The sequence below is a fragment of the Myotis yumanensis genome, unplaced genomic scaffold (genome assembly GCF_028538775.1).
Source record: "Myotis yumanensis isolate MYYU_CA2020_CCGP unplaced genomic scaffold, mMyoYum1.0.hap1 SCAF_13, whole genome shotgun sequence".
In the NCBI taxonomy this organism is placed as follows: Eukaryota; Metazoa; Chordata; class Mammalia; order Chiroptera; family Vespertilionidae; genus Myotis; species Myotis yumanensis.
Window position 1 is genome coordinate 58,434,624 of NW_027223764.1, and position 25,652 is coordinate 58,460,275.

A 25,652-nucleotide genomic window follows, 5' to 3' on the forward strand; every position below is an offset into this window, starting at 1 on the left:
ACAATGTAAAATTACCTAACAAACTGCAGCTGGGTCAGAGAGACCCAGAACTTCCAAAAGAAGGCCCAAGGCCCCACAGCAGCTTGCATTGCTTCACAGCTGGGCCTCATCTGGGCACCTCCAAACCACAAACAAAGAAGAGGAATCTGCAGATCTCTCTGTAGCTCCTGCTGGGTAGCCTCAGGCAGAGGCTAAATTAGCACCTCCTTAGAGATCCAAGAGCCAGTGTACCCAGTGGTCAGAGTGGGATTATCCAGATTACAACTCCTCAGATCCATAAGGGACACACTCAGGGGGCAGACTCAGAGAGCACCAAAGCCCCACTGAAGCAAGTCTTGCCCCAGAAGGGTGTCTTCAGCACAGAAGTCCTCCCACCGTAGACACAGCTGAATCTCACAGCCAATTGGCCTGGAGGTCAATTCCTCCCAGTGATACCTACAATAATCAAGGCTTAACTACAACAAGACTGTGCACAAAGCCCACAAAAGGGTGCACCAAGAGTGTCCACCTCAGGTAACTGGGGAGGCTGAGCCACTGGAACCTATAGGACACCTAGCACACAAAGCCTCTCTATCAACACAGGGAAGCATAAAAAATGCAGAGACAAAGAAACAGGTCACAAATGACAGAAATGGAGGAAAGCAAACTGCTGGATATAGAGTTCAAAATCACACTTCTAAGGTTTTTCAAGAATTTTCTAGAAATTGCCGATAAATTTAGTGAGACCCTCGATAAATCTAGTGAGACCCTCGAGGATAAGAAAAAGGACCAACTAGAAATTAAGCATACACTGATTGAAATAAAGGATATTATGCAGAGTTCCAACAGCAGGCTAGATGATCGCAAGAATCAAGTCAAAGATTTGAAATACGAAGAAGCAAAACACACCCAACTGGAAAAACAAAAAGAAAAAAGAATCCAAAAATATGAAGATAGTGTAAGGAGCCTCTGGGACAGCTTCAAACGTACCAACATCCAAATTATGGGGGAGCCAGAAGAAGAGAGAGAACAAGATATTGAAAACCTATTTGAAGAAATAATGACAAAAAACTTCCCCTACCTGGTGAAAGAAATAGATTTACAAGTCCAGGAAGTGCAGAGAACCCCAAACAAAAGGCATCCAAAGAGGAACACAACAAGACACATCATAATTAAAATGCCAAGAGCAAAAGACAAGAGAGAATCTTAAAAGCAGCAAGAGAAAAACAGTTACCTACAAGGGAGTACCCATACAATTGTCAGCTTATTTCTCAACAGAAACTATGCAGGCCAGAAGGGAGTGGCAAGAAATACTCAAAGTGATGTATAGTAGGAACCTACAACCAAGATTACTTTACCCAGCAAAGCTGTCATTCAGAATTGAAGTCAGATAAAGAGCTTCACAGATAAGAAAAAGCTAAAGGAGTTCATCACCACCAAACCAGTATTATATGAAATGCTGAAAGATATTCTTTAAGAAGAGGAAGAAGAAGAAAAAGGTAAAGATAAAAATTATGAACAACAAAGTGACAACAAATACATATCTATCAACAAGTGAACCTAAAAATCAAGTGAATAAAAAATCTGATGAACAGAATAAACTGGTGAACAGAATAGAATTAGGGGCATAGAAAGGGAGTAGACTGACAATTTTCGGGGGGAAGGGGGTGTGAGGGGTGCGGGATGAGACTGGACAAAAATCATACACCTATGGATGAGGACTGTGCGGGGGGCGGGGGGGGGGTAAGAGTAGAGCGTGGGGTGGGAACCAGGTGGAGGGGAGCTATGGGGGGAAAAAAGAGGAACAACTGTAATAATCTGAACAATAAAGATTTAATTTAAAAAAATGTTTCTTACATACCATTATATTGGCTGGGCTGCAAAAATATTTGTTGTGGGCCACAGGCTGCAAATTTGACATGCTTGCGCTACACTATAGTATTTCTCTTCATTGTTACATCAGTTATTTAATTAATCAGTCATTTTGCCATTTAAATGTTTTTCTCTTTCCTATCTCAATTTTTTTTCTAGTTTTTTACTGAGATATACTGACAATCTTTTTTTTTTTTCATGCTCTGACTAGGGATCAAACCCACATCGGGATGATGCTCTAACAAACTGAGCTACCTGGCCAGGACTATTGAGATAAACTTTATATGCAATAAAATGTACACATTTTTAAATATAAATTTATTGATTTCAGAGAGGGAGAGAGGGGGGACAGAGAGATAGAAACATCAATGATGAGAGAGAATCATTGATTAGCTACCTCCTGCATGCCCCACACTGGGGATCAATCCAGCAACACTGGCATGTGCCCTGTCTGGTAATTGAACCATGACCTCGTGATTCATAGGTCAATACTGAACCACTGAGCCACGCCAGCTGAGCAAATGTACACATTTTAAATGTACAGATTGATGAGTTTTGCTGATTAAATATTTTGAGATATGTTTGAATATATGATTGATTGCTGACCAAATTAAGATCTTAGCAAAAAACACTTAAGTACTTTTTAGAAAGCAGAGACTATTAACCGATTTTAGTAGAAAAAACAACAACAAATGATTCTTCTTTCCTTCCCTCAGTAACATTCACATCCTAATGTATTTCTTTTATATACAGTGGGGCCTTGACTTACGAGTGTCCCAACTAACGAGTTTTTTGAGATACCAGCTGTCTCTCTGCCGATTTTTTGCATTGAGTTGACAGAGTAATTTGAGTTAACAAGCTTCTTAACGAGCTCCTTAACGAGCTCGGTCTCAGAACGAATTAAACTCGTAAGTCAAGGCCCCACTGTATATATTGACTTCAGAGAGGAAGGGAGAGGGAGAGAGAAATAGAAACATCAATGATGAGGGAATCATCAATCGGCTTCCTCCTGCAGGACCCCTACTGGGGACCGAGCCTGCAACCCAGGCATGTGCCCTTGACCAGAATAGAACCCGGGACCCTTCAGTCTGCAGGCCGACGCTCTGTCCACTGAGCCAAACCAGCTAGGGCCTAATGTATTTCTTATGCCACACTAAAGCCTCATTATTCACTCACTCAGTAGACCATCTACTATGTGACAGGCATCATACCAGGTGCTAGGAACACAAAGACATATCATGCCATGATCCAAACACTGAGGGGACTATCAATCTAGTAAATAAACAGTGGGGTTAAAGTATGAGAGACCTACACAAGCATTTCTAAGAACACACAAAAAGAACTGCTCAGGAAGTTGGAAGAGGCTTTATTGAAAGAATGTTTGTCCTGGATTTTGGAAAAGTATCTAGTTTTCTAAGTAGCAACTGAGAGCTGGGGATATATTTCCAGGCAAAGAGAAGGGGGTTGCAAGCCTTAGGTACCATAGATACATAGTCTGATAAAGGCTATGGACCCATTATCAAAATAACATTTTTATGACAGCTTTATTTATCTACTAGAGGCCCAGTGCACGAATTCATGCACGGGTGGGGTCCCTAGGCCTGGCTAGTGATCAGGGCCAATCGGGGCCAGACTGATGGGGGCTGCTGCCCAGGGGAAAGGATGGGGGGGAAAAGAGGGGCCGCAGGAGGGTCAGGGCACGGGAGGTTGGCTGCCAGCCCCCAAGGAGGGAGCCAGCCCTCAGTCCCCCTGGGATAGGGGCTGCATCTGCCGCCATCCACCCCTGGTTCCCCATCCCATTCTGGGGCCCGAAGGCCCTGGCAGGGTCAGGAGAGGAGGCAACAGTCGCTGGGCCAGGCGAGGAAGGAACGGATGCTTGACACCAATGCCGCGTTGGCACCCCACCACTGTGTGGTTCCCTGTCTTCCCCACTCCTCCTTCCCCCTCATAGCGACTGGTCGACCAATCTTCCAGTCATTCAGTCATAACGGTCGCTTAGGCTTTTATATATATAGATAATTCACAAACATAAATCGCACCATTTCAAAATGTACAATTTAGTGGTTTTTTTTTAGTCTTTCACAAACACTAACTGCAATTATTACCATTATCTAATTTTAGAATTTTATTACAGAATAATATTTTAAATGCATAAAATGAGAGAGGATTACAAAACCAATTATATGGACATAGAGTAATCAAAATATCTAAAAACTGATATAATTTATGTGCTTTATTAATACATTAAATAACAAGATATAGCAGATATATGTAACACTACTATAATTTCAAAGTATGCCTAAGTATCATAGGCATAGATGATATTCAAGTTATCTTCAACAACTGTAATGTGATATGAAACCTACGTGCTTTCTATTGGTGACCAAGTCACAAGTACTGCTAATATTACTGTGGGTTGTTGCCTTATTCATAATGGAAGGAAATACTAATTTTCAGTTAGCAATTAGTGAAAATAAAGATGTAATGCCTTCCCTCCTACTTTGTATACCCTTTAATGTAGAGGAATCAATTTTCACAGAGAGAGTAGGAGGAACCTTAGGAGGCTAGTAACTGTCCATCGGGATACAAAGAGCACTGGAAACCAGGCAAGGCTACATGAAGGGGAAAAGGGTGATAGATTTGCAAAATAGTTCAGGGGTAGAATCCAAGAAACACTTAGAGGTGGACGGTAAAGAAAAGATTCAAGATGATATCAAGATTTCTAGCACAGTTGAATGGATGGATAAAAAAAATGTTTTAATGTTTTTAAAATTTGATACATGAAATCTGCTCTGATTAAGATCACTCTATTCCCAAATGAATTTCACAAAATAATGGTGATATCACAAATAAAGATAATGAACATAAGAGAAAAGAAAGTAGACAATATGAAAGATGATAAGAGAAAGAGAGGAAGAGTGGAGATAAGGAGATCCCATATGTGACAGTAAAACCCAACTCCAAGTATCTCCTTCAAGCTCCAGTTCACAGACCACATCTCCCTGGCTACGCCATCATGATATTACCACCACATCTCAAGAACTGGGTTCAAATTCTGACTTAGTCAATAATGAGTTCTGTGAACTTGTACATTATTTCTCTGGGCTCTATTCTTTGTTACAATATGGAGCTTTTGGGAGAAAAGAAAGATCCCTTATCCCTGTTTCATAAAAATTTATACAGAAACATCAATTATTTATGTTCCAAATAAAATAGTGTAGTTCATGAATCATTGTGTGAACCTTTGACTTATATATTTAATCATATTTAATATTTAAGTAAATTGATAACCTCTCACATTAGCAGGGCTAGGTTTATAAAATATGTAACACCTCACTATAATGAGAAAAGAAGTCTTTTCCAAAAATGTAATATATTGATCAGAAGTAAGAATGCTCTCAAGATTTATTACTTGCTTTTTTATTTTTTCAGAATAAAAATCACTGCAGTATTCTCAAAGTAACAACTGATAATCATTTCCTTAAGTCAAATAAAAAGACCTTAGAATATGCTTTATTTCGCTACAAACCTGTGAAAAAAGGCAATATAAATTCCTATGTAAACATAAAACTAAGACTTTGCAGTAACCTCTCAAGGTTATATAACTGCAATTAGTAAAGGGTTCTACAAAGGTTCACATTGCCTACAAAACCTTAAGCTCCCCAGAGGTTCCACTGGATATTCTCCACCAGAATTAGGTCCTAAGATTGTTGTGAAATTATTGAACTATATTAGCCTTAAAACCAGAACTATCTACAGCATCTATCTCCAAAATCCCTTGCAAAATATTTGCATACCACATTATTTTCATTATTTCAAAATATTCCTTACCTTTCTGTTGTACTAAGATTTATAAAAGATCATTAATCTTACTTAAAAGCCATTTAGCTCCTTGCTAAAACGTGATAGCTTCAAATATCTCTATATATAAAAGCCAAGTGACCGAAACGATGGAACGACCAGAATGACCGGTCGCTATGACGCACACTGCTGCAGCCAACTGGCCTGATCGGGGCCCTGATCGGCAACCCGCCCCCCCAACCTCCCGCGTCCCCTCCCCACCTCCCCCTGCCAGCCCATTGATCCCCCTAAGGGCAGGCTGGCCGGATCCCACCTGTGCAGGAATCCGTGCACCGGGCCTCTAGTTCATAATAAAATATTAAACTTCAATATTTTAAGGAAATCCCCAAATTAAAAATTGACTGACTTCCTCACTCCCTTAAGTTGGTGTCTGCCAGGTTTCTTACTATAAAATTATTTTTCTCCTTATAAGGTGGGGAGATACTTTGATACTATGCAGTGCTATTCTCCTGACACTTCCAATTACTAATTTTAGGATCTATCAGTGGATCCTGTCTGCAGTATTTATTACTGTGGTGTTTGCCTAATAATTCTCTATTTTTCTCTTTCCCCTCACATTCATTTACTGAAACTCCAATGTGAGGAATGGAACCTTCTTATTTACTTATTTAGTCAGCCAGTCAGTCAGTTGAAGATTTATTTATATCAGTGTGGACCAAAAATATCTTATTCTATGGGTTACATTTCAGTTCTATCATTATTATACTGTTCTAGTTGTGGCCGGAGGTGCTGCCTCATGTTGGCTCTCTGTTCCCTCAACAATCTTTTAGGACACCAGATCTTTACAGGCTCACTTTGCATTTCCTGCCCCCCATCCTGCAGCAGCCACTTCTAGCAGGGCTGGTCGCCTTTATCAGAGAACAGTTTACAGACCAGGGTCTGGACACTGAGCATGCTTGTTGTGACTGTGGTGCATCCTCTCAGCAGACAGGACTAGGAAACATCCACATATGTGTTAGCCCACACACATACACACACACACACACACACACACCTATGTTTCTGTATCTTTTTAATCTATTTATTTACCTATCTATATATTGAAAACCATGAATTTATAAACCTTCCCCATTTATTTATAATTTTTGTATAACAGTGAAAAAACCCAATTCTCATTATCTGCAATGTACTCAGTTACCTGTTATTTTTTTATTATTATTGACTTGAGAGAGAGAGAAAGAGAGAGATTTGTTGTTCCACCTATTTTTGCATTCATTGGTTGATGTTGTATGTGCCCTAACCGAGTATGGAACCTGCAACCTTGGCATATCAGGACAACGCTCTAAACAATGAGGCTACCTGGCCAGGGCCTACTTGCTCAATTCTAGTATATACATAGACTTGTTGTCAACTCACTCCCCTTGGAGAAACACTGGTACTAATTACATTACAGCACCTGTGTAGTTCTTTTTGTCTTTAGGCTTCAGAATCCAGTCAGTATACTGTGTTCCACAATTACTTATGTTTGTTCTCCCCACCACCACCCTTCTGTGCAGTTATTTTCTTCATTTGTAATACTGTTTATGTTCATTTGCTAGTGCTTTATTCCATTTTGGGTCCTCCACCACATTCCCAATGGTTTCAATTCTTTTTTACCAGTACTTGCGGGTATGTGAAACATTACTGTGGTTCTGTGAGCCAGAGCTATACAATAAGTTATGGTCAGTCCAGGCGGTGTGGCTCAGTGATTGAGCATCAACCTATGAACCAGGAGGTGATGGTTCGATTCCCAGCCAGGGAACATGCCTGAATTTCAGGCTGGATTCCCCAGTAGGGAGCATGTAGGAGGCAGCTGACCAATGATTCTCACTCATCACTGAAGCTTCTCTCTCTCCCTCTCCCTTCCTATCTGAAATCAATAAAAAAAAAATTTTTTTAAAGATATGCTTACATAAGTGTCACTGCCTCTTCATCAATGCTACCCTATTTCTATTTACACCTTTTTAAATTTATTTTTTATTAATTTCAGAGAGGAAGAGAGGGGGAGAGTGAGATAGAAACATCAGTGATGAGAGAGAATCATTGATTGGCTGCCTCCTTCACACCCCCTACTGGGAATGGAGCCTGCAACCCCACAGGAATCAAACCAGTGACCTCTTGGCTCATGGGTCAACACTCAACCACTGAGCAATACTGACCGGGCCTCTCTGCCCTTATTTAATTGATCAAATTAACAAGCTGGTTCATCTATTTTTATTTTTTTTTAAAAAAGATTTGGATTATATTTATTTTTCAATTCTCATTCTTTTATTTTAAATATATATTTATATTAATTTCAGGGAGGAAGAGAGAGGGAGAGAAAGAAACATCAATGATGAGAGAGAATCATTGATTGGCTGTCTACTGCAAGCCCCCTACTGGGGATTGAGTCCACAATCCGGGCCCTGGACTGGAATTGAACCTGGGACCCTTCAGTCCACAGGCTAACACACTATCCACTGAGCCAAACCAGCTAGGGCAATCCTCATTCTTTTTTAAAAAAGATTTTTAATTGATTTTTAGAGAGAGAGGAAGAGAAAAAGAGAGAAAACATTGATGTGGGAGCAAAGTATCACTAGGCTGCCTCCAGTACGCCCCCTAGTGGGGATCGAGGCTACAACCCAGGCATGCACCCTGACTGGAATCTAATGGGCAACTTTTTGGTGCACAGGATGACACCCAACCACCCAACTGAACCACACTGGCCAGAATTATTATTAATTCTCAATAATGAGAATTATTATTTTAATAATAATAATCCTTTTTTATTGTTGACACTATTACAGATGTCCCTCATTTCCCCCACCTTTCTTTGCCCACCTCCATCGAGCCATCGCCACCCCTCTCCAGCCTTCACAACTCTGTTGTATGTGTCCATGGGCTATGTATATATGTTCTTTGGCTACTTTCTTCACCTTCTTTTATCCACCTCCTCCTCCCTCTGCCCTCTGATCTCTTTCAGACTGTTCCATGGATCCATGCCTCTGGTTCTGTTTTGTCAGTTTATTTTGTTCACTACATTTCACATATAAGTGAGAATACATGGTACTTGTCTTTTTCTGATTTGCTTATTTTGCTTAATACTCCCCAGGTCTCTCCATGCTGTCTCAAAGGATGAATTCTCTCTTTGATAGCTGTGTAGTATTCCATTGTGTAAATGTAGCACAGCTTGTTTATCCACTCCTCTATTGATAGGCACTAGGGCTGTTTCCACATCTGGCAGGTGTGAGGTGATTATCTCATTGTAGTTTTAATTTTCAGCTCTCCAATGATTAGTGACATTGAGCATTTTTTGATGTCTATTGGCCATTTTATGTCCTCTTTGGAGAACTATCTATTCAGGTCCTCTGTCAATTTTTAAATTGGGTTGTTTGTCTTCCTGGGGTTAAGTTTTATAAGTTCTCTACATATTTTGGAAATATATTGTCCCATATAGTGTATTCCCTTTTCATTTTGTTAATCGTTTCTCTCTCTTTTTTTTTAATATATTTTTTAGTGATTTCAGAGAGGAAGGGAGGAGAGAGAGACAGAAACATCAATGATGGGAGAGCATCTTTGATCCACTGCCTCCTGCATACCCTGTATTGGGGATTGAGCCTGCAAACCAGGCATATGCCCTGACCAAAACTCGAACCATGACCTCCTAGTTCATAGGTTGACACTCAACCACTGAGCCACACCAAAGGGGGTGTTAATGGTTTCTTTTGCTGTGCAGAAGCTTTTTAGTGTGATGTAGTCCCATTTGTTTATTTTTGCCTTGGCTTCCCTTGCCCAAGGACATATATTGGTAAAAATACTGCTACAGAAGATGTCTGAGATTGTATTGCCTATTGTTTTCTTCTAGGATTTTTATGGTTTCATGACTTACATTTAAGTCTTTTACCCATTTTGAGTTTATTCTTGTGTATGGTGTAAGTTGGTGGCCTACTTTCATTTTTTTGCATGTACCTGTCCAATTTTCCCAGCACCATTTATTTCATTCTTATTAATTTCTGCTTTTATCTTTATTATTTCATTCCTTGTGATTTCTTCAGATTACTTTGTTGTTCTTTTGCTGATTTGTTGACCTTGAAAATTAATTAATTTATTTTTATTCTTTCTTTTTTATTGATAAAAACATTTAGCTAATAAATTTTTCTCTGATATCTGCCTTAAATGCATTCCCTAGAGTCTGGCATGTAGTGTTTTCCTTGTTATTACTTCTTAAGCCCTAGCTGGTTTGGCTCAGTGGATAGAGCTTTTGGCCTGAGGACTGAAGGGTCCCAGGTTCCATTCCAGTCAAGGGCACATGCCCGGGTTGCAGGCTCAATCCCCAGTAGGGGGAGTGCAGGAGGCAGCCAATGATTCGCTCTCGTCATTGATGTTTCTCTCTCTCTCTCCCTCTCCCTTCCTCTGAAATCAATAAAAAAATACTTTTTTAAAAAATTCTATAATATCCAGTTTGTAGTCCCCTTTCACCCTGAACTTATTTAATAGTTTTTGAAATTTCCAGATAAAGGACGTTTTTGTTGCTGTTGTTAACAAATTCTCATTTTCAGCATTTGATCAGCATGTTTGTAATAATTCTACTTTATAGAAATTACTGATATATTTTTAAATGTTTTTATTGATTTCATACTCAACACTGAAAAGAAATAATTATTGATATATGTAACATCTTGGATGGATCTCAGGGCATTATGTTTCCTGAAATAGGCCAATCTCAAAATATTACATTTAGATGTAATCTAAATGATTCCTGTAAATGAATATAACACTCATTTATATAATACTCTCAAAATCACAAAGTTGAGATGGAGACCAAATCAGTAGTTGTCAGAGGACAGATTAGTAATGGGACCAGGGGCAGTGATAACTATTAAAGAGGTAGCATGAAGAAGTTCCTTTGTGGTGAGGGAACAGTTCTATATTTTTATTAAATTTACACATGGGATCAAATTTCATTGAACTACACACACACACACACACACACACGAGTGGATATGAAAACTGAGCTCTGTATTCTAGGTAACAGTATTATAGCACAGTCAATGTCACCTTCCAGGTATTGATATTGTCCTAAAGTCTGTAAGATGTCACTACTGGGGAAGCTGGGTGAAGGGCTCATGAAACTTTATGTACTATTTTTGTAATCCCTTATGAGTCTATAATTTCAAAAGTAAACGTTTTTTAAATGATAAACCAAATGAGTATTATCTTTATGCTATTATGATTCTGACATCTATCCCGATGTATTTTTTCCACACCACCAAGCAATTAATTCTGACATTATCTACCTTGAGATAGCATCAAACTCCACAAGTTCAGGGCTCAGTTCAGGCTCCTCCTCACTCCCCCATCTCAGATGCCAATCATAAGTCCAGGCTGTCACCTGTGCTTCTGATTGATCTACTAGAGATCAGAGGTTCCCACAACCCCCTCCTTGATTTAATGAATTTGCTATAGGGGCTCAAAAACTCAGAGAAACATTTAGTTACACTTACCAGTTTATTATAAAGGATATTATAAAGGATCTATAAGAAGTTAGATGGGTAAGGTATGTGAAAAGGAGCACAGTCCTTCCCCCGCCTCTCGGAGGACTGCACTCTCCTAAATCTTCACCTGTTCCGCTACCAGGAAGCTCTCTGAACCCTGCCCTTTGGGGATTTTAGGAGGCTTCATTACCTAGGCACAATTGAGTAAATCACCAGCCACTGGCGACTGATTCAACCTCCAGCCCCTCTCTCCTGGGGGGAGGGGTACAGAAATTTCCAACCCTTTAATACATTGTTGATTCCCCCGGCAACCAGCCCCCATCCTTAAGTGCTTTCCAAAAGGGGTTCATTAGGAATATCAAGACAACTTTATCACTCTTATCACTTAAAAATTTCCAGTGGTTTTAGGAGCTCTGTGCAGGAAATGGGGACAAAGATCAAATAGATAATGTGCATCATCATAGAATTCCCAATGATGAGGGCTCTCTGGAGCACTCCCATATCTTTCTTCCCTCTCAGGCACGCATCTTTACTTTTCTCTTCTATGCTATAAGGGTCCCATGAGACTTGCAAACAGGGGAGCAACAGGCAGCGGCAACTCATCCTGGGCTCACCCCCTGAACCTGCCTCGAAGGCCCCCTTTCCTCAGACGTTTCAGTGAGCTAACAGCAGCCCGCCCTTGGCTCATTCTGTCACTGTGACTGTCTTCTCAGTGAGCCCCTGCAGCCCAGCGTGGCTCCTTTCCCATAACGTTTCTAGGGAGCCAAAGCAGAGCACCACCCAGGCTCTCTCCTGTGGCTTCGTCTATGCTAAGCCCTTCCTTTGTTTCACTGTCCCCAGTTTTAATAAACAAACTCTCAAAATAAATTTAAGAAAACACACACACATTAATCCTAATAACATAGCAAATAATTCTAAAATTTATCTCTTAATTTCAAACCTTTCCTCTAAGTTTTGGACTTTGTCTCCAATCCCTATATGACATCTCCATTTGGATGCCTCAGAGATATCTAAAACTTAACAAGCCTGAAGTAGAACCCTTAATTTCCCCATGAACCTATTACCTCTCGGTCTTTCCTAATAAAAGCTACTAGTTGCCCTAGCTGGTTTGGCTCAGTGGATAGAGCATCGGCCTACGGACTGAAGGGTCCCAGGTTTGATTCCAGTTAAGGGCACATGCCTGGGTTGCGGGCTCAGTCCCCAATGTGGGAGGTGCAGGAGGCAGCCAATCAATGATTTTTTTCTCTCATCATTAATGTTTCTATCTCTCTGTCCCTCTCCCTCCCTCTCTAAAATCAATAAAGATTTTTTTTTTAAAAAAAAAGCTAGTTGCTGAAGCCAGAAACTTAATAGTAGTAGATTGCTCTTCCCTCATCACGAAATCCACACCATCAGAAAATCCTATTTGCAGCTAGATGTCAAATCCATTCATTTATCATGATCTCCACTAGCCTCCCATTATTGCTCAACCTGAACTATTATTAACTTTGTAACTCTGATTCCACTCATGACAAACCCTTCACAACCACAACCATGGTGTTCTCTTATCATGACCTTTAGTTATTTTCCTTCATAGCATTCATAATCACCTGTCTTTATGTACATGTCTGTCTTCCACACAGGAACTCCACAAAGGCAGGCCAAGTGTCCATTGCTCACCTCTGCACCCCACACACAGTGCCTCAATATCAACACTTAATACAAACATACTGGGTGGATGAGGAACTTGATTTTTTTATTTTATGAGAATATGTCAGTGCTGATTTTCTGCTAACTAGGTTCCCTTAGATACAGGGAAATCTTGCCCTTTCCAAACACCATTGTTGTTATTCTAATAGTTATCCTTCTCTTTTGCCTACTCTGCCTTTCCTCGAGTATTCAGAGATTGGAATTCCATGCTTTACTTTCATGTTATTCTAGCTAATCTCTTGTATAATCTTATATATACTGATAGCTATTTTTCTATGACACTATTTCAGTATTTGAGGTCAAGTAACTTGCCTAAAGATACAGACTTTGGAAGCTCTAGGACTAGGATTCAAATTCTGGTCTATTGACTCCAGAGACTATAATCACCAGTTTATACTGTCTCCCTTACTTTCTTTTCTTTCTTTCTTTTTTATTTATTTCTTGAAAAAAAATATAGCTGCTGGTTTCTTCTTTCAATAGCTTATTCTATCTAATAAAGAGGGAATATGCTAATTGACCCTCACGCCATCTCAAAGATGGCAGTGCCCACAGCCAATAAGGAGGGAATATGCTAATTGAGTGCCCCACCCTCAAAGATGGCAGCACCCACAGCCAATAAGGAGGAAATATGCTAATTGACTGCCCCGCCCTTGAAGATGGTGGCACCCAAACCAATAAGGAGGGAATATGCTAATTGACTGCCCCGCCCTCAGAGATGGCAGCGCCCACAGCCAATAAGAAGGAAATACGCTAATTGACTGCTCCGCCCTCAAAGATGGCGGCACCCACAGCCACAAGATGGAGGTGCCCAGTCCCCTCAGCCCCGCCGGGGCATCAGGTGCACGGCAAGGCCGGGTCTGCTCCCATGCGGGCCTGACCACTCTGCATGCCTGCCTCCGAAGTCCCCCAGTCCGCTCAGCCCCCCAGCTTCCCAGGGCCAGCCCGAGGCTCAGGTAACCAGGACCACCCAAGGCTTGTGCTGCTGGCAGTGGCAGCAGCAGAGGTTGATGGGGCGTTGCCTTCCCCTGATCACCAGGTCTCCTCCCACCCCTGAGGGCTCCTGGACTGTGAGAGGGGGCAGGCCGGGCTGAGGGACCCCCCTCCAGTGCATGAATTTTCATGCACTGGGCCTCTAGTTTTAAAGAAGCAAAAATGGATGTCAGAGAAGGCAGGCAGTTTTTCCTAGCAATGGTAGATAGAAGAAGAAGAACTCAAGCCACAACTGTCTATGATCCATGCTTTTTTCATTACCTCAAAGATTCCTAATCAGAGGCTCACAAATTCCACAGAACTTTGGAGATCCATGGAACCACTTAGTCCATCTACTTAAGTCCATTATTCTGGAAAAATGACCCATAGCTTCTCAAAGAGGTCTATGACTCCTTAAAAGTTAAGGAGCAGTACTATACTGAATCTCTAAGAAAATGAACATGAACCCAAATATTTTTAAAAACATATATGATTTATAATGTACAAGTTTTTTGTTGCTGCTGCTGTTGTTTTGTCACTCCTCACCTGAGGATATTTTCCCATTGATTTTTAGAGAAAGTGGAAGGGAGGGGGAGAGACAGAGAGACAGAAACATCGATGTGAGAGAGACACATTGATGGTTGCCTCGTGCACACATCCCTGACCAAGGCCTGGGATGGAGCCTGCAATCTAGACCAGAATCAAACCCAGGACCCTTCAGTCCGCAGGCCAACGCTCTATCCACTAAGCCAAACCAGCTAGGGCTGTACAAGGTTTTTATAAATTCTATTTTCATTCTCACTAAACAAATTAAAGCAATACTCTCCAAATTTTTTTAGAAAACATTTTATATAATTATCATTTTAACTCTACTTTTTTCTAATGTGTGTATATACTTTAAATACTAAGATATTATATGTAAAATGTGCCTTACACTCCTCAGGCTGGACAGATGAATAGCTCCCAAGATTTAATAACTGACTGGTAAATGTTGATTGTAGTACTGTCTCACCAACCCAATGATCTTCATAAACAGTAACATCTGGAAAGGGGAGAAAAAAGTTCTGATCATTCCATAAGTTCCTTCATACTGTCGTTAACTTACCAACCATAGCAAGATAGTATGCATGCCTCCACATACCAGGCAATTAAAGTTCAATATGTTCAATGATCTGCCTAAGGCACCAAATGATAAAATAGCAAATCCAAAATCTGACTCTACATATATCTGTATGCAGGTAAAATAAAAATAAAAAATTGCTTCTTTATATATAAACAGTATCAATAGAGAGTTCACTGCTCCACAGAGAACATTATTGGCTTTGTTTACATAAGATGCATGCTACGATGTACATTTCTGATGAAAAGAAATCATTCAGGACCAAGAAGCAAAATAGTGGTTCCAAAGCAGTGGTGCCTAGGAGAGTAAATAGTATTCATTATGCATTCACCCCTCTGCTACAAACACATGAATATAACATAAGGCATTCTTGAAGGACTTTGATTAGTTTTCCCTAAATAGTATGGTAATCATCTGTGGGTGTTAAGAGGGAAAGACTTTGGAGGTAAGGAATGCTTTCTAAAGGGGAAAAAAGCACTGTACGATCTAAGATAGAGAGGAATCATTTAGTGGAACTAAACATACCAACAGGTAGAAAGAATTACAAAAACAGATCCAGAGACAGAGAAGCATTGATCAGATCGTCAAACCTCAGAGAGAAGGTAGGGGAGGGTGGGGGTAGGGGGGAGAGATCAACCAAAGGACTTATATGCAAGCATATAGGCCTAACCAATGGACACAGACAACAGGGGGGTGAGGGCATGAGTGGGGGGAATGGGGGCGTAATGTGGGGATAAGGACACATATGTAATAACTTAATCAATAAAGAAATTTTAAAAAATAAAATAAAACAGAAAAAAAAGAATTATAAATAGAGCAAAAACTGTAAGTTAGAAACAGAGAGAGACAGACTGACCCCAGGCAGGATATTTTCAGTGTATAAAATGTTAGAGGTATAAAGATATACTAACAGCAACAAATTAACTTGGAGATAATAAGAAAAACAAAGAATCATAAATTCCAAGTAATTACTTCCGACTTTAATTAAAGACCTCCGTTTCTTTTTCTTTTTTTTAATATATTTTAGTGACTTTTTACAGAGAGGAAGGGAGAGGGATAGAGAGCTAGAAACATCGATCAGCTGTCTCCTGCACATCTCCTACTGGGGATATGCCGGCAACCAAGGTACATGCCCTTGACCGGAATCGAACCCGGGACCTTTCAGTCCGCAGGCCGACGCTTTATCCACTGAGCCAAACCGGTTTCGGCTCCAGACCTCAGTTTCAAACCCTTTTACCCATTTATCCAAAACTTCCTAATGGACGTCCCTAAATGGAAATCCTATTGGCTCCCCAATCTTAGTATGGCTCAAACCTGCTTTTCTTCTCAGATTATCCCTTTCATTTGTTGGCACTATGCTGTTAACCAGGTAAATAAAAATGTGAGGTCATCCTGAACTTCTACCTCTCTCTTCCCACCTTTGTTAACAACCCCCTAATTTTAACTCTGCCTCTTCAATCTCCCACAGCCCTGCCACTGCTACTGTTTACATCAGACACCTAGGAAGCCAAATCACGACCAAAATTAGCTAGCTACTCAGTGAGCACTGAATAGGAACAAAAGGAGTTAGATGAATTGATCTGCCAACAAATAAGATGATATTGCCCGGGGGACAAGATTATGCTAAGCCTGTTAGTTACAAGCCCCTGGTTGTCTCTTTATTAGAGACAGCACCTAACAATCTTAACTACCAAGGTACACTAGCGAAGGTTCTCATTCCCCCAGCAAACTGTTTAGTAGAAACTACTGACCATTTTCTTGTTCTAAGCTTTTAAGGCTGCCCCTCTCCCTCTTCTCTATCACATTCTCTCTGTAGATGTGCTATTAAGCTTAATCAACTTCCTCCTGGTCTAAGATTCTTCCTTAAAATGACTGATATCTCTGCTGCAATACACTGTGTATTGATTTTAAATCAATAAGGAAATGTAACAAAATATTACATTTCTGCCGAAACCGGTTTGGCTCACTGGATAGAGCGCCGGCCTGTGGACTCAAAGGTCCCAGGTTCGATTCCAGTCAAGGGCATGTACCTGGGTTGCGGGCACATCCCCAGTAGGAGATGTGCAGGAGGTGGCTGATCGATGTTTCTCTCTCATCGATGTTTCTAACTCTCTATCTCTCTCCCTTCCTCTCTGTAAAAAATCAATAAAATATATTTAAAATATATATATATATACATATATATATGTATATATATATATTACATTTCTTATGTCAGGCAAAAAAAGCAGGACAAAAAAAAACTGTGTTCTTAATGATTCCAACTCTACAGATGAGGATTCTGGAGTCCAGGTGAAATCGTCCTGGCTTTGCCACTTCCTAGAAATGTCTCATTGGGCACACTTCTCTGGGTCTGTTTCCTCAAACTGAAAAATTGGAATAACCAGGACCTTCCTCATAGAGTTGTAAAGAGTTGATATACATGTAAAGTATAAAACAGGGTTTGATACACAGTAAAGTCCCAATAAGTATCAGCTTTTATATATGCATGCATACAAATTTTAAGAGGAAAGACAACTAGTAACATTCCAAAACTCTACTGGTGGTTATATGAGGTTGGTATAAAAGCAGGAGTTTCCCTTCCCATATTTCCAAATGTATTAATATAATTTCAATAATTTAAAAGTGCAATAGAAATTCTACATCGGTTCCCTCAATAATATAATGTGCACAGCATTATTAAGGATTAATTAAGTATTAGAAATGCTGTCTTTTCATCATAAAACTGCTAATATAGTTTAAGAAAAGGGTTAGAAATAAGACACATATAGACATAACCATAAGAAAACAAAGAAAAAGCCTGATGATATGACCTAAATGCTAACATAAATGAATGAGTAGGAGGAGCAACCAGGGAAGAGCTCCCAGAGAGATGAGTGGAAAGGAGGGGCAGCGCAGAGAATGCCAGGCAGCGGTGGGGAGGCCAGCACTGAAGCTATGAAGGGGTCAGTCACATGGAGCCCAGACAGGCAGGGGAAAGAGGGAGCCCTCCAGCAGGAGGGAACAGCTACAGCTTTGTAAACTCACGACCACTGTTCTACAATGGCCTCACCTGTGAGTAAAATTATATCTCCAAGGAACACTGTCAGGGCCCAAAGTGCGGCAGTCCTCCACAGAAAAACCTTCTTCTTAATTTCTGACTGGTCAATTACCACAACTGTTGCTAAAGGCACTTTAGAGCCCGAATTTGGTCCAGATTTTATATTTATTTCTTTCACATGACATGGAGATAGCACCATGACTAAACAATTATACTTCTGACTTTTGGAATCACAATTTTTTATTAATGATATTTTCTTAATGCCCTTGAATTCCGACACACTCCTCTGGTCTTTTGCTGTAGTAGGACCTCCTGCATTAGAAACCAACTTAGTTTTCTTAGAAACTTGGAGGACTTTGAGATGGCCCGATTTGTCTTCAGAGGTCCAATTCCGTTTCGTCGGACTTTTGTGGAAGGCATTTGCTTGAGAACACAGAATTCCGGACCTACATGACTCAATACGTATCTCATTTGATGGAAGTTTATCTTCAAAACTGAAAAGTTCTGGAGATTCCACATTTTCTTTAAGACCTTTATCAGACTTTATGTATATGTGGCTACTTTTTGTTTCAGGAAAAACAGGACTGAAAAGTTCAAGAGAATATGCTTGGTTTTGTCTACTTTCATATCTTCCTACAAAATCATCATCAGGCTGAATCAACTTATCTTTAACTATTTTTATTTCCCCAGGACTTGTTTCAGCTTCAACCTCTATGTTCACTGTCCCTGTATTTATAGAACTCTCCCCTTTATTTATCCTTTGAGCTAAAAAAGCAAATTGGCTGGAGGTCATTATACTGAGGAATTCCGTTTCAGTAGATGCCGTAAGGTCTGAGACCTTCCCGACTGCTCCCGCAGACCTTGGCTTATCTCGTGTGGTCAAAGAGCTCTTTTCCGGACCCTGGTTTTGAAATTCGTGACGCTCTGTTGGTATACACCTCATGCTGATAGCTCCTGGCCCTGTGTTAATCTGCTCAGTATTACACACCAAATCCCATGCAGCTGCACACTCATGGTCTAACTGAAAGAAATGTTTTTGGATATTTTGACCACATATATTTGATTGATGTTTATGCTGTTCAACTGTGATTTTCTTATTTTCACTGAAAAGCTTCTGATATTCTTCCTCTTCAGTTAAATGCTGAACTCGGCCTTTACATCCACATATTTGGACATCAGATTTGGTTAAGTCACTCATCCCTAAGGGGTGACTCTTCTGGAATTTTCGAGTCTGTGTTTCGGAAATACAGTGTATACAGTCATCGTTCACAGAAACAGATCTACTCAGAGAGCTTCCTAAACAATGACCATTAAGAAGATCTGGAGGGGCAGCAGCGTCTAGGATTTGATAATGTTCCACATTTTTATTCTTGCATTTTTCATCCTTCAGATGTAAAGAATGTTGATTGTATAGAAGCTGAACTTTTTTCCAGGGGTCAGTAGTGGACATTAAAGAAGTTGGTTCCTGGGATACCATCATTTTCAATGGACCAATTGGAGCACCCCAAAAAATGTGGATTTCAGAGCCTCTATTCATGGTTTCTAAAAAAATGAAAAATCCAAAATGAGTGTTTTATCAGATTTTTATATCTTGATAGCAAGTTAATAATATACCAATAGCAAATGAAATAAAAATAACTCATCAAAAACACAATAGAGGTGAGTTAAGATAAACAAAAATATCCAGAAAATATGCTCATGTAAAGACTCTCTTAAATAAATTAAATGAGAGAGTGGAAGAAGATGGTGATGGAGTAAGTGGAAGTTACACTCACCTCCACACAGGCCAGAACTGGAATTACAACTAAAATACAGAAGAGTCAACTTGAATCACCGCCTGGAGACTAGCTGAAGAGAAGTCCTGTAACCAAGGACTTCCAGGAGGAGCCGCACTGAGACTGGGAGGCGGAAAGGGCTGGATCCACTCCCACAGGCAGCCGCTGAGAAGCGGGACGGACATCTCAGCTGCAAAGTCTCCCCCTGAGTAATGTGGGGTCTCAACCCCTAGCAAGGCTCCCCAGCCAGAAGCAACAGAGCCAGTAGAGGCCCCCACATAACATCTGGCTGTGAAAATCAGCAGGGATTCTGTCCACCAGGGAGAGACAGGAGTCGGCTAGAAACCCAGGTGCCCACTTAAAGGGCCAATGCACAAAATCTTGCTGGCAACTACTCCCCCTTGACCCTGGTGGAGGGAAGGTGGCTCAGAGCAAACTGGAGTCCTGTGAGGACGGACTGGGTTGTGTGGCTCTGGGGAGGGAGCTGAAGAGACAGCCATCAGGGTCCCTGTGCATCAACCTGGGGGTACTGCACAAGCCCCACCCTCCAGCACCCTGGTGTTCCCTCTGGCTGAGCTCACACCCTGCAAAGGGATACCCTGCCTGGTGCAGACTTTTTTGGTGGGATTTTGAGGGTGAATTTGGGAAGGATCAGAGACAGACTTCTGCTGCCCTGGGGCAAAAACCATTTCCCCTCCCCCCATAGTGTGTCTCAACAGGGGATAGGGCCACCCCACCCCATGGGCCATATCAGGGGCACCACATTCCCCCCAAGGGAGATCCACTAACCCCACCATGGGAGAACCACCAGCTTCACCCTACCCTTCCAACTCCTGCTGGCCCCTCCCTGCTGAGCTTGCAATAGTGACAGCAGGCTGTGGCCAACCTACTGCCGCCACCACTCCTCCCTCCCTGCGCACCACTCCTCCTCCCTGCCCTGACCCATCCCTGGCAGAAGACTCTCCAGGAGGTCAGGGCAAACTAGGAAAAAATGAGTTGTGTGGCTCTTGAGCGGAGCCATTATTCCCTCACACACCAGACTTGTGCCACCATTCCTGTGCAGAGCCCTCCATTTACACAGCCAAACCTTGGTCTGTTTTGGCTTGATGAACACTGCTGACCCACCCTAATAAATCACTGAGACCCTGCCCACCAAACCTTGGTCTGTTTGGGCTTGATGAACACTGCTGACCCACCCTAATGAATCACTGAGACCCTGCCCACCAAAAGCTCCAATGACACTGGCAGGTGGCAGTTGACCTTGGTGTACCCTGAGACTGTGGCTGAGTGGCCTCAAACCCAGTACTGGGGGGGGGTGAGGGGGGAGGAAAGGAGACATATGTAATACTCTTTGTAATACTTTAATCAATAAAACAAAATAAAATTTTTTAAAAAAAACCCAGGGGAGAAACCAAGATGGCGGCATAGGTAAACACCAGAAATTGCTGCCTCCCACAACCACTTCAAAAATACAACTAAAAGACAAAACAGACATCATCCAGAACCACAGGAAGGCTGGCTGAGTGGAAATTCTACAACTAGAAGGAAAGAGAAAAGCACACTGAGACTCAGAGGAGGTGCAGAAGTGCAGAGGTACAGAGGAGCACGCGGCAGGGGCTGGCGACTGAGGACACAGCTGTCTTTTTTAATCGGGAGGGAGTCACAAGCCCCCTACTGCTCTGAATTCCAGTTCCGGGTGAGTCTCTGGGGACCCAGACTCATACAGGGAGAGACTGGACTGTCTGGCAGCGGGCAGAACTTGAAACTCAAGGGCGGCTTTCTCTCGGGGGTGCTTGCAGCGATTACCAGGACACTGAGACGCAGGGCCCCTTAGGGCAGGACTGAGGATCAGCCATAGCTGCTTGCTCCACCCTGTTGATTCCCTGAGACCCCGCCCCACCCAAGCTGCGGCAGAGGCTTTTGCATATGAATGCCCTGGCCCTTTGCAATCTGAAAATTACCTAACAAACTGCAGCTGGGCCAGAAAGACCCAGAACTTCCAAGAAAAGGCCCAAGGCCCCACAGCAGCTTGCATTGTTTCACAGCTGGGCCTCATTTGGGCACCTCCAAACCCCAAACAAGGAAGGGGAAAAACCTGGGTAGCCTCAGGCAGAGGCTAAATTAGCACTTCCTTAGACCCAAGAGCCAGTGTACCCAGTGGTCAGAGTGGGACCATCCAATTACAACTCCTCAGATCCATAAGGGACACACTCAGGGGGCAGACTCAGTGAGCAACAAAGCCCCACTGAAGCAAGTCTTGCCTCATAAGGGTGTCTTCAGCACAGAAGTTCTCCCACCATAGACACAGCTGATTCTCACAGCCAATTGGCCTGGAGGTCAATTCCTCCCAGTGATACCTACAACAATCAAGGCTTAACTACAACAAGACTGTGCACAAAGCCCACAAAGGGGTGCACCAAGAGTGTCCACCTCAGGTAATTGGGGAGGCTGAGCCACTGGGCCCTATAGGACACCTAGCACACAAAACCACTCTATCAACACAGGGAAGCATAAAAAATGCGGAGACAAAGAAATAGGTCACAAATGACAGAAATGGAGGAAAGCAAACGACTGGATATAGAGTTCAAAACTACACTTTTAAGGTTTTTTAAGAACTTCCTAGAAACCGCCAATAAATGTAGTGAGACCCTCAAGAAATCTAGTGAGACCCTCGAGGTTATGATAAAGGACCAACTAGAAATTAAGCATACACTGACTGAAATAAAGGATATTATGCAGAGTTCCAACAGCAGACTAGAGGATCGCAAGAATCAAGTCAAAGATTTGGAATATGAAGAAGCAAAAAACACCCAACCGGAAAAGCAAAATGAAAAAAGAACCCGAAAATATGAAGATAGTGTAAGGAGCCTCTGGGACAACTTCAAGCGCACCAACATCCGAATTATGGGGGTGCCAGAAGAAGAGAGAGAGCAAGATATTGAAAACCTATTTGAAGAAATAATGGCAGAAAACTTCCTCTACCTGGTGAAAGAAATAGACTTACAGGTCCAGGAAGTGCAGAGAACCCCAAACAAAAGGAATCCAAAGAGGACCACACCAAGACACATCATAATTAAAATGCCAAGAGCAAAAGACAAGAGAGAATCTTAAAAGCAGCAAGAGAAAGACAGTCAGTTACCTACAAGGGAGTACCCATACGATTGTCAGCTGTTTTCTCAACAGAAACTATGCAGGCCAGAAGGGAGTGGCAAGAAATATTCAAAGTGATGTATAGCAAGAACCTACAACCAAGATTACTTTATCCAGCAAAGCTGTCATTCAGAATTGAAGTCAGAGCTTCACAGATAAGAAAAAGCTAAAGGAGTTCATCACCACCAAACCAGTATTATATGAAATGCTGAAGGGTATTCTTTAAGAAGAGGTGGAAGAAGAAAAAGGTAAAGATAAAAATTATGAACAACAAAGTGACAACAAATACATATCTATCAACAAGTGAATCTAAAAATCAAGTGAATAAAAAATCTGATGAACAGAATAAACTGGTGAATATAATAGAATCAGGGGCATAGAAAGGGAGTGGACTGACAATTCTCGGGGGGAAGGGGCTGTGGGGGTGCGGGAAGAGACTGGACAAAAATCGTATACCTATGGATGAAGACAGTGAGGGGGGTAAGGACAGGGGGTGGGGTGGGAACTGGATGGGGGGGAGCTGTGTGGGGGAAAAGAGTAACAACTGTAATAATCTGAACAATAAAGGTTTATTTTTTAAAAATCGTTTTTCTTGAAATAAAAAAAAATTTTTTTTAAAGCTGTGGTACATTTACACCATGGAATACTATACAGCAGTAAAAAAAAAAAAAGGATCTCTTACCCTTTGAGATAGCATTGAGGGACCTGGAGAGCATTATGCTAAGCAAAATAAGCCAGTCAGAGAAAGACAAATATCACATGATCTCACTCATATGTGGAATCTAATGAATAAAATAAACTGATCAATAAAATAGATCCAGAGACACAGACGTATAGAACAGACTGTGGAATCTCAGAGGGAAGGTGGGGGAGGGTGGGTGGGTGAGAAGAGATCAACCAAAGAACTTGTGTGAGTATCTACATAACCCATGGACACAGATAATAGGGTGATGAAGGCCTGGGGTAGGGGCGGGCTAGATGGGGTCAGTGGAGGAAAAAAGGGACATATGTAATACTTTCAACAATAAAGATTTAATTTTTAAAAATTTTAAAGAGAGGACCCAAATAAATAAAATCAGAAACAAAAAAGGACAAGTAACGACTGACACTTCAGAAATGCAAAGAATCGTAAGAAAATATCATAAATAACAATATGCCAACAAATTCAACAATCTCATAAATAATAAATTACTAGAAACATACAATCTTCCAAAACCGAATCAAGAAGAAACAAAAAATCTGAACAGATTGATGGCCCTGGCTGAGTAGCTCAGCTCCTTAGAGTGTCGTCCCAAAGTTGTGGGTTTAATACCCACTCAGGGCAGATATAAGAATCAATCAATAAGTGAAACAACAAATCAATGTGTGTATATATATATATCTCAAGTCAATCAATAAAAATTACCATGATCAAGTGAGGTTTTTTCCTGGGATGCTAAGTTGGTACAATATCCGCAAATCAATTAATGTGGTACACCACATAAACAAAATGAAGGTTCAAAATCATATGATCATGTCAATAGATGCGGAAAAAGCATTTGATAAAATCCAGCAACCATTTATGATAAAAACTGTCAGCAAAGTGAGAAGAGGGACCATACAGCAACATTACATAAGGCAATGTATGACAAACCCACAGCTAACGTTATACTCAGTGTGGGCATCTCTCTCAGTTCTGGTGCTCTCTGCTGGGGAGCCCAGCTTGGGGTTCAGACCCCAGAGTTCTCAGTGGGAACCCCCCACAGCTGAGACAGCCCTCTGGTACTTCCGCTGCTGGCTGTGGGAGCCCAGCCAGCCCTTTCACGCCGCCCACCTCCCTACCAGTCTCTATTCTGTCTCCGCTTTCCGTCCTCGGTTATCAGGGTTCTCTCCAGCTGGTCCTCAGTTGATTGTTCAGGGTGGTTCTTCTGTATTTTAGTTTTATTTCCAGTTTGGTCCTGGGAGCATGTCAGTGTAGCTTCCACTTACTCCGCCACCATTTTGGAGTCCACTACAAACATAACTTTAAATAAAAGGAACAATTTGAAGTATATATCAATATACTGACTTTAAAAATGGGCCTGAGAATAAAACACCAAATTCAGAATCGTGCTTACCTGTGAGGGAGATATGAGAATGTATTGAATATGTGTATGTTTTTAACTAGGCAGAGGTGTTCCTATATTATTTTAAACATACTGTTTCTTAAAACCCTAGAATAAAAAACATTGAGAAGCAACATAAAGAATAATGTATTAGCACTATTATTGTGTTAGCAACTAAAACAACAATATGCTGCAATGTTCAAATAGTTAATAACAGGGAATTATTACCAAGGGGGGAAAAATTATAGTAAGCTTATGTCAAGTTTTGACCCATAACAAATCAAGGAGGACTAAGCATCATTAACTGCTATAACCACATATCTCACCCTCATCTAATCCTTATAGAAAGAATAAATTGCCTAAGAAATAAGTTAGTATACCAGATCTAATTAACATTTGACAAGTTACATGTCATTTATTGGATTGGCCATGAGAGGGCCCCAAACAGCACAGCAAAAACCTTCAAGTTCAAAAGATCTCAAAACCAAGTTGAAGAGCAAGAATATATTATACTGACATATAGGTGGGAATACTTAGATATATTCAAATTAAATGCATAAACTTACTATGATAATGACCTCCCCTGTCTCAAATCTTTGGGTTTCTCTCCAATAGTTTCTTCCCCTTTAGCTTCAAATCTTTAAAAACAAAACAAAACCA

General features: G+C 41.2%; 1 protein-coding gene across 3 annotated transcripts in view; it reads right to left on the bottom strand.

The window, feature by feature from the left end:
* SHLD2 (shieldin complex subunit 2) overlaps positions 1-25,652 on the bottom strand; it is a 121,865-nt gene that overhangs the window by 52,482 nt on the left and 43,731 nt on the right. For 2 of the 3 annotated variants that reach the window (XM_070433194.1, XM_070433193.1), the window contains exons 2-3: positions 17,996-19,525; positions 14,758-14,865 (exon numbers count right to left, since the gene is read on the bottom strand). In XM_070433194.1, the coding sequence (XP_070289295.1) occupies positions 14,758-14,865; positions 17,996-19,520 (1,633 nt within the window). In that variant the 5' untranslated portion in view covers positions 19,521-19,525. Of the gene's footprint in view, positions 1-14,757; positions 14,866-17,995; positions 19,526-24,729; positions 24,911-25,004; positions 25,101-25,652 lie in introns of all 3 variants that reach the window. The other variant, XM_070433192.1, reaches the window with a different exon arrangement.